This window comes from Magnolia sinica, chromosome 15 (assembly GCF_029962835.1).
Source record: "Magnolia sinica isolate HGM2019 chromosome 15, MsV1, whole genome shotgun sequence".
NCBI classification, from domain to species: Eukaryota; Viridiplantae; Streptophyta; class Magnoliopsida; order Magnoliales; family Magnoliaceae; genus Magnolia; species Magnolia sinica.
Window position 1 is genome coordinate 6,194,550 of NC_080587.1, and position 9,748 is coordinate 6,204,297.

At 40.4% G+C, this 9,748-nt stretch overlaps 1 protein-coding gene across 1 annotated transcript; it reads right to left on the reverse strand.

Moving 5' to 3' along the window:
• Positions 1-274: 274 nt before the first annotated feature.
• Positions 275-8,965, reverse strand: LOC131227422 (DNA repair protein XRCC4). Its single transcript, XM_058223225.1, has 5 exons — positions 8,726-8,965; positions 8,153-8,295; positions 7,134-7,262; positions 3,670-3,792; positions 275-634 (listed from the first exon to the last, which is right to left on the reverse strand). Exons 1-5 carry the CDS (start codon positions 8,874-8,876, stop codon positions 389-391), a joined length of 792 nt encoding a protein of 263 aa, XP_058079208.1. The 5' UTR covers positions 8,877-8,965; the 3' UTR covers positions 275-388.
• Positions 8,966-9,748: the final 783 nt, after the last annotated feature.

Genomic DNA, 9,748 nt, shown 5'->3' on the forward strand with positions numbered 1-9,748 from the left:
GCTGACAGAAAGAAAACTCAGGGATTCTAAATCCTTGATTTGAATTCTTAAGTAGAAGTCTGGACTCGAGATTCCAAATGAACCCTGATAATTCTTCTTTTGCTTCAAGATAGATGGTTAGGATCTTCCCGTTGGATCAAAATTTGATTTAACATTCAGATTCAACAGTCCCTCTCTCCAATCCAAGTGTTCAAAACGGGACATTCAAATCCCTTAACCCATCAGTGATGGGCCATGCTCAAAAATGATATTGGGCTTCAAAGGTATATGCGTGTTTTGATTTGCATTGACAACAATAACTTCTCTATACAAACTGATAACAAAAAAAAAAAAAAAAAACATCCTCGTTGGATTTTGCCGTGAGACTTACTGTCAGTCAGGACAATAGCTATATGCGGGTTTTTCTCTTTTGACCCTTTGACATCATCGTTGTAGTGTTCTTTGAAGCACTGGGAAGATCCTTTTTCACGGTTTGCTCCTTGCTTTCCGCATCATCGCTTTCTTCATCGTACATCTCGGTTCTGTCAGTGGACTCATCCTCTTCTTGTGGCAGTTTCCCACCAGTTTTGAGTTTTGAAAGTTGATCTCGGAGCTCACGCAGTTTTGCTTTCTTGGAATTCAAGACCCCAACAAACTAAAAGCCAAGAGGAGAAAAAAGAAGGAAAAAAGGGAAAGATGAAATATAAACATTGGAAGGTTTAGCCACTCAACATTTTAAGGATGCATTTGGATGCACCATTTGCTCGAATTACCATTTACTAGTCTATTCAGGTGGAGATAATCACATCATAATTCTTCACATTCATATTGAGGATCTGCCTCCAAATATTAAGGAAAATTCTTTATTATGTATACCAGGAAACATTTAAACTGAATGTTTGAAATCAATTTGATTGTGCATCCACAGCCTGAAAGATCAATGTGAATAAAAGCAACAATGGCCTATAGAGTTAACCAATAACAAATCAATGATAAATCTGAAAAAGAATAAAGGGGCAGGGCCTGACTTGAGAGCTCACACTGCCCAGAGATGGCGGGCAGGAATTCAAAATGCATCCCAAAATGGTATCTTTTATATTCTGAAATGGGATTTTCAAAATCCTTTTTTCTTTAATTATTAAAGGGGTTTTCAAAACCCATTTGATATGTGTATTGGGGTACTTCTTTGTATGGAGAGAGGTGTACACCAACTCTTGGCGTATACGATCTTCTCCCCCAGATCAAATCACATGAAAAAGCAAAGCCAGGAAAATTAGTTGAAATGCCATTTTACATCTTGTTAACAGTCATCTACACTACATGCAAAACAGTTTACCACCATGTGCTACTTCTGCAGAACATGTAGTTTGAGGTTAGGTAGCCCTACTTATGAATGACAAACAGCTGTTGCAGAACAGAAACAGTGCACAGCTTAAAGGGACACGTCAAGTTCCTTTTAAACTGCCCATCATTTTCATTAACAGTTCTGACTTTTGGTGTCCAGCCATCTACACGATAAGCCCTGTGCACGGCTGGTATCTTATGTATACAGGCCAGTAGACGTGTATGTGGAGGGGGTGAGATTGGGGTTAGCAAGCCTGTAAGGAATTCATCAAATAATAAAATAGAGGTAGCAATAGTCATGCCAAGGATTAATACCTTTACTTTTGTCTTTCAAGAACCATGTGCATACTTTACTTGATAGGTTCCTCATCTGAAAGAACTGAGAGAACATCTTCAAAGGGGTTCATCAAATGGCCCACCCTAAACCATTGATAGAAGACATTCTCATATGCGTAGGGCTGACAACATGTCGGGTTCGGGTTGGTTCCTAGAGAACCCGGGCCTGGTGGTCTGGGCTGGCCTGGTCCATTCGGGTTCAGTCTCTTTTTTTAAGGCACATACCAGGATCCAATTAGGTTCAGGTTGGTAAGGGCACTTACATGGTTAGGCACGCCTGAAGGATGGATTAGATCACGCACACGTGTGCTGTTTTGACACAATGTGCAAATGGGCTCTTTCATATGGGCATTGGCTTAGCAAACCCATTTGTGTGTGTAGACAGTGTGCAAATGCGTTCTTTCACATGCATAGTGGCTTAGCAAACCCCATTCCTTTGTGTGTGTGTGTGTGTGCACGCGCACATATATATATGTATGCATGTACACACACACACACACGCACGCACATGTGTGTGTGTGTGTACATATATGTATGTGCATGTGTGTCCAACCCAACTAGACCCAATTCTTAATTGGGTTTAAAACGGTGGACCAAACCCAACCCGATTCTAAATGGGTCAAAACATTGGACCCAGACTTGGACCCTTACTCCTAATTTGTACAGAAATATAGCTTTTTATAAGATAACTCTAATAAGGTCACTAGATCAACTACTATCCAATCAATCCTCATCATAAGCTTCTCCCAGCTATTTGGGGTTGGCTTAGATTGTTGATTTTGGTTGCCAACCCAACATCAACACTCCAACCGACAACTTATGTCCAATGAATCTCTAGACTCTAGTTAAAATTCATTCATTTAAGCAACAGCTGAATTTGTTGAACAGATCATTAATTGACTTTTCTTATGAGTGACAACACCTTTTGTTCATCTCTACTGATTGAATGGTGAGAATTCTCCATGTTTGGGAATAAATTTAAATTTCCGAACATTGTTATTCTTCAAAAAAAATAAAAATAATAATAATAAATTTGAACATTGTTTACCGATCACCACCAACAATATCTGAAAGTTGGGATTTACCTGGTTTAGAGAGCACGTCAAACTCAATAATGTGTCCAGCTAATTTGGTCTACTCGCAACAACATCAAACTTAGAACCCACGATGATGTTATGTCACCAATGTTGTGTATATGTACGCAATATGGTCTTATTGTTAATTGTAGGTTCTGTGGGGCCTGCTTGTGGGAGAGCACTAGTGCCTAGGTCCCATGAATCCCAGAGGCCTTATGCATTTGACTTTGAGAAGGATGAGTTGAGGGGTGGGCGTGTTTGGATACAAGGATCCAAGGGAAAAATATGGGGAAAAAAAAATGATGATTGTTTCGGTGAAAACTGTTGAAAAATAAATTCCAATTTTAAGGGTCCTGTTTGTATAGCAAGTGGAAACCTTGAATTTATTAGACAATAGTCCGTTCATTTCTTATGCCAGAGAATCGCAACTGTGAATAAGTGTAATAATTACTTTGTGGAATCCTTGTATCCAAACAGCCTAGCAGTCTTTTCAGTGGAAAGTAATTTCCATTTCCGCACAGACTCCGTGCATTCAAATATGCCCTTAAGGAGATTGACGAAACAGGTGCTAAAATGCTGATTCTGCAAAACCCAATCTGATTGGTTTTTTTTTTTTTTTTTTTTTTTTTTCAATCGACCAAAAAAGCAGGCTTCGAACCTCCTCTTTGGCACAAAACCCATTTTGAGGAAGCACGTTCAAAAGGGTGCTAAGAATCTTGCTACCTTTATTGATGTTTGGAAATGTGTGCGCCAGCTCATAGTGCAACACTATGAGCATGCAATCTTTTTTCCTTGTTCTAAACATTATTAGTTTTTGTTGTTTTAATAGTTCTAGGATCATTGTTTACAAGAAAAAACACTCAAGGCAAACTCAAATAGAAGAATCAGAGAAATAAAAGCATAATCTTTGGATATTGCAGGACTCAAATCATACCTTCGCATAGACGGCCGATTCAAACTCTGCCTTCTCATCTTTGAACTTTTCACTTTGTGCTAAGCATTTTTCAGCTTCAGTTTTCAATCTCTTAAATGACTGGGTCTTGCTAACAACTTCTTCCTATATCATATCAATCAAGTAAACACATCATGATATTTTATATAACAGAAATGCAGTCTCCACAAACATATATTCATGGAAAAGCAAATAAATAATCAAAGAAGAATATTTCTAGAAAGCAAGGCAGTGACATTCCATTGATAATGATTTCTATTAATTTTTAAGAAACACTGATCCAAAAGACATGATGGATTAAACCATGAATTCTGATGAAGGTAGCTGATGCAGACACCCCTCCCCTTAGGAGGAAATGCCCAAGAAAATGCTGGAAATTCCAACTACTCCATGAAAGTCAAATTCTTCATGTCCATTAACTGGACAATAATTCAAAAAATGTTGTTCTCAAGCAAAGAAGAGGGGACGCCTGTATGGCGACTTGCTAAAACGATATACATGTTGAGCCCCATCCACCATGTGCCAGTATGGCAACCGTTAACGAGATATGAGCTTTCCAAGAAGTGGGCTACACTGATTAGATATTCTAACAAAAGGAAAGGCTTTTCACTCTTGACTGGTTCTAACTGCCATAACATGGCCATGTATGGCAGAAACTTGGGTCAACCACATTTTGTTAGGGAGCCTGATGCAGGAGCATTTTCACACTGGGCTCGAGTGGGGTCGCTTGTGGGATGCGGGGGCACACTCAGGGTGGGTGCGGCCCACAGAGGAGGTCTCGTGTTCGAGACTCCTCACCAGGGGTGATTAATGCGCATGTCACACCGGGCTCAAGTGGGGTAGCCCGTGGGATGCGGGGGCACACTTGGGGTGGGCGGCCCATGTGATTTGGGGCCCACGAAGGGGGTTCGGCCGAGGTCCTAAAAACCCACGAGATGTGGGGCCTGGGCTATGAGATAAAGGAATTAATTCTCCATACTCTAACAGTTCGAGCTTTTAGAGCAAGTGGTTAATTGTCCTGCATCAAATTGGTATCAGAGCGGGAGGTCTCAGGTTCGAGGCTCCTCACCGGGGGTGATTAATGCAGGAGCATTTTCACACTGGGCTCGAGTGGGGTCGCTTGTGGGATGCAGGGGCACACTCGGGGTGGGTGTGGCCCACGGAGGAGGTCTCGTGTTCGAGACTCTTCACCAGGGGTGATTAATGCGCATGTCACACCGGGCTCAAGTGGGGTAGCCCGTGGGATGCGGGGACACACTTGGGGTGGGCGGCCCATGTGATTTGGAGCCCATGAAGGGGGTTCGGCCGAGGTCCTAAAAACCCATGAGATGTGGGGCCTGAGCTATGAGATAAAGGAATTAATTCTCCATATTCTAACAGTTCGAGCTTTTAGAGCAAGTGGTTAATTGTCCTGCATCAGAGCCACTAATTGGTCCTCAGGAAGCAAACTTAAGCTTTAGCTATCATGCAAAAAATCAATAAGCAATAAAATGCAAAATGAATTTCAAACCCACATAAAGACAAAAATTACCAAATCAAAATCCAAGGACTTTGTTCTGCCACAAGCCCTGAGAATATTAAGTGGGATCATCCAGTGAGTTAAGAAATCAAAGACAGATTCATAACAGATGGATTATAATTTACAGATTCCAGATACACTGCCCACATGCATCGCAGTTCGTACACACGCTGCCACATGTGCCAGTGGGGCTGACAAGGGTGATATCCAAGTTATTCATCAGGTGGGTTTGACCGTGTGGATGTTCTTACCAAAAAAAAAAAAAAGAAGAAAGAAAGAAAGAAAGAAAGAGTCCATATAGCAAGTGGTCCACAATGTTAGAAACAGGTGGAGGGTAAGAAAACTACAGCCAAACGGTGTTTTAATTAGCGTATAGGGTAGCGTTTAGTCCTCTATAGCGTGTAGCGTAAGCTACACGAAACTTAATATTTTTTTAATTAAAATAACAGAAAAAAAATCATAAAATCTATCAAATGCATAATTCCTACGAGTTCTTGACCACGAATCCGGGTTGTCAACCTCATATTTCCATGCAAAATATCTCTATCTCTTTGCCTTCAAACATCTCTTAGTGTGACCTCTTTTTTTTTTTCCTTATTGTAACATCACAATTTCACGATATGGACCACAATTTGGATGGTCCAGATTGACATAAGTGCTTTATCCACGATATCGACCACAATTTGGATGGTCTGGATTGATCTGATCGTGGTGTGCCGTAACGGCCATTATGTAAAGGTAATTGTGGCAACTATCACATGTTACAGGGTCAGAACGATCGTAACGGCCATTATGGAAAACAATGACCTATAATCGCCATTACGGCACCCATAACGGCCCATTACATCCCCCTTAAAGGCCGTAACGCATAATGGTTATGGGGCAAATACAGGTTTTTCGGTTCTTTTCCAATAAAAATGAGACCGCGGCCGTTACGGCCTGTATCGTAAAGGTAACGGTGGTAGCCGTTACGGCCACCGTTACCATTACAAACTACCTTGGATCTAATGTAGTGCCGTGAGTGATGGAGATGAGTCATCACTATTTTAAAATAGGTGTCAAACAAACATAGAAGAAATACTCTATAAAAAAAAAAGGAGATTTTGGGTAGCGTGCACTACTTGCACTACACTACATGCCCTATAGCTTATGCTACCCGCATACGCTGCATGCTACGCTATGAAAGCTACTGAAAACATTGCAACCAAGTTTCTTTAGTTGTACTGTTGTACATTTGTTTTGTTAAGACGTTGAGATGAGTGTAGTTTAAACAAGGATGTTGAGATGGATGAGTGGCAAGGCAATGAATGATAAAATTTAAAATAAATGCATTAGACGGAATTAGGGAGTAGCATCAATAGGTAATAAGATGAGAGAAAGTACACTTAGATGGCTTGGTCATGTGCAACAATGATCAAGAATTGCACTGTTTAGGAGTGAGTTGGTGCAAACTGAAGGATATAGATGGGCAAGGGGAAAGCCCAATACAACATACGTGGAGGTAGTAAGAAAAACCTTAATGACCTATTGATCTAATTGAAGTTATGGCCCTTGATAGAGTGGAATGGCAGAAAAAGATTCATGCAGCCAACCCCAATTAGTTGGGATAAGGCTTAGATGATGATAATGATGATGAAGATGACAACGCTTGTCTTATTAACTGTGGTCCACAACAAGTGGACCTACCTGATTCTTAGGTGAGATGTTACACCTTTGACGAATGGATCATATCAATTTCCAGGCCTAGCACACGTGTGGCATGTACATATATGCCTTCTACATGCATGCGGGCTTAGCAAAACTTTATATGCAAACTTCAAAAGAACAAAAAATGAATAAAAATACAGAACTGCACACAAAAAGCTGAAAACATTTAGATAAAACTAAAGAAAACATATGGATGGTGATCAAGGATGAAAAGCCTTACACTCAGTCGTATATTTGCATCCATAAGAAAATCCAGGATTTCAGCTGTAGTTTTCTTACTATCAGATGAAGCCTGGCATCTCCATCGCCCTTCTAACTTTACTCCTTCCTTTACAAATGTCCATGACAACTGCAGACATTGCACACGAATATCAGCCCCATCTAACAGACAACATATACCATGCATGCATTTGATGTTGATCAAGGCCCACGTGCCATATTGACAATTTTTTCATTTTTACTGTGCATTAACGTCCACCAACCAGACATTTCAGACATCAGTTCTGTATAGTTTTTGGTTTACACCCATCTAAAGTAGGGCCTCCAATTTGGACAGTTTGATTTTGAGTAATACATGCATAAGAACCATCACACTCGTACTATAGGATGACCATTTTTCTCATAAAACAAACCCAAATGATAAATAGCATCCACATTTTGAAGCATAGCTCTAAAACTCGTTAATTGAGTCGAAACTCAGCCGAGTCCACTTGACTCGGCAAGATATTGAGCTGGGTCAACAGGAACTCAGTTCTAGAAGTGGCTTGGTTGCAACTCAGAGAGACTCATCGAGTCAATCTGCCGACTCAGTTAACTCAACGCTGCTTCAGGTGACTTGAACCAGGTCACTTACCTTGTTAAATGGTTTATTGAAAAATATATAGAAGGGCTGGTGTGAATTGGCCACTTCACCTCTGGCACAAGAAGCAGTGCCCATAACCCACATCCTATTCAGTGTCTAGTTGTCTTTCTTTTTCTTTTTCTATTTTATATTACTTGTATACTGAAAATAAATATTTTAATATTTACTACTAATGTTAATATCTTTTATTTTATAATTATTAGATACCGAGTCGAGTTGGCTCGAGGCTTTGAGTCAACCCAAACCGACTGAACAATGAGTCAAGTAAAGCTTTCAGGTTTTTGAACTATGCTTTGAACAAGAATTCCATTACACAATCCAAAGACATATCTCATTGAAATGAAACAGATCCAAAGAAAAGAGCAAGGATTACTGACTCTTCTGTTGCCATTCCCGGCATCCACAAATTGATACACTGAACCCGGCTGTTGATACCCGAGATATCTTTCAGCGGCCTCGATATATTCCGTAACTGGCTGGTCCCACTGATCTGCCCTCTCAGAGATCTCCGATTCCGATGCTGCCCCCAAATAAAGTAAAAGAAAATTGATAAATAAAAAAGAAAAATGGAGCTGATATCTACACCCTATATTTTTTTAATGAATTAACCCACTCTTCTACACCCTACTACTCATTACCAAAAGTAGGAAAACAGTATTTGTCTATCAAAAAAATGCGGTGTATTTAACATTTTAAAAAACTAGAATTTTGCATTGAAAATCTCAAATATAGTTCCACCCCATTCTTGTACTTCTTAGTATTATTATAGTGCAGTCTTGGTACTACTCTACCACCAAAAGTAGACAAACAGGGTGTGTCTATCAAAAACATGGGGTGTCATTATCATTTGAAAAAGAAGAAATCTGTATTAAAAATCTCAAAACAGAAGAGAAATTAAAAATGAAACAGACTAAAATTTCTTTTCTTTTCTTCTTTTATTTCTTTATTACCGTTGCAAGTCCAAGCATTGAATCCATCTGTGATGGAGAGATTGAAGTGGGAAGCGAACCAGGTGCCTTTGACGAAAATTACGGTTTTGCCCTTGCCCTCTTCTCCTTCTATCTCTAGCCTGAGACAGGTGTGTCTGGTTGTTGAATCCATGGCTGCTTGCTGAAGAAAAATGAGGGAAGTTTTTGAGGGTCCTACAAATAGGGTGAAAGTGGGCCGGGCCTAACAGCCTTTCCGGGCCAAACTTGGAATTAAACAGGTCGGGTCTCAGGTCGGGTCTGGGTTTTCATATTGGTGTGACAAGTAGGGGAGCGCGGCTTGCATACCGAGTAAAGTCTGTGGGGCCCACCGTAATGTGGGTGTCTAATCCACGCCGTCCATCCATTTTTCCAGCTCGTTTCAGGGCATGAACACAAAATTTGAGCATACGCAAAGCCCTAGGAAACCACGCCACGGGAAGAATGTATCTTCACTTTCTCTTATAGGGTAAAATATTAACAATATTTCATAAGCATTTCATCAAACACCTAGAGACCCGTGTAAAAATCAAACACCCAGGCAAGCAGTATCAAAATCAAACCACCGTTGTATCTATTCCTTCCTCACCAACACTTCATTGAGTCATTTTATCCAATACTTGGTGAACAACGTTCATATCAAAATAACCGAGACATTGAGCTAATTCGATTAGAGTCGAGTTCAGGCAAGCTCAAACTAAGCTTGAAATTTTTTCAAACTTCAAAAACCAATTTAACCTGATTCAAATCCGGTTTCAAACCAAGGCGAGTCGAGCTTTCCCGAGTCAAATTGAGCCAGCTAGCTGAGCTAACTCAACTCGTGTGCAACTCTACTTATGGACCTTATATTGAACAGCCTGCCCTAAATATGAGTTTTGGTAGATGCACCATGGAAGATGGCCCCAAAGAATGCGTGCGGTTTGGGTGGATAGCTGAAATCATTGAATCTACTGAAGTGGTGGATCCCTAAATGCGGGAACCTATTTTGATGTATTTGCATTACATACA

What these genes read in the sequence shown, in the direction of transcription:
- LOC131227422 (XM_058223225.1), bottom strand. Translation starts at nt 8,876, where the DNA reads ATGGATTCAACAACCAGACACACCTGTCTCAGGCTAGAGATAGAAGGA. An exon ending in CAATGCTTGGACTTGCAACG is followed by an intron (nt 8,296 to 8,725) that starts GTAATAAAGAAA and finishes ATTTGGGGGCAG; the next exon opens with CATCGGAATCGGAGATCTCT. An exon ending in CCGGGAATGGCAACAGAAGA is followed by an intron (nt 7,263 to 8,152) that starts GTCAGTAATCCT and finishes CAATGTCTGCAG; the next exon opens with TTGTCATGGACATTTGTAAA.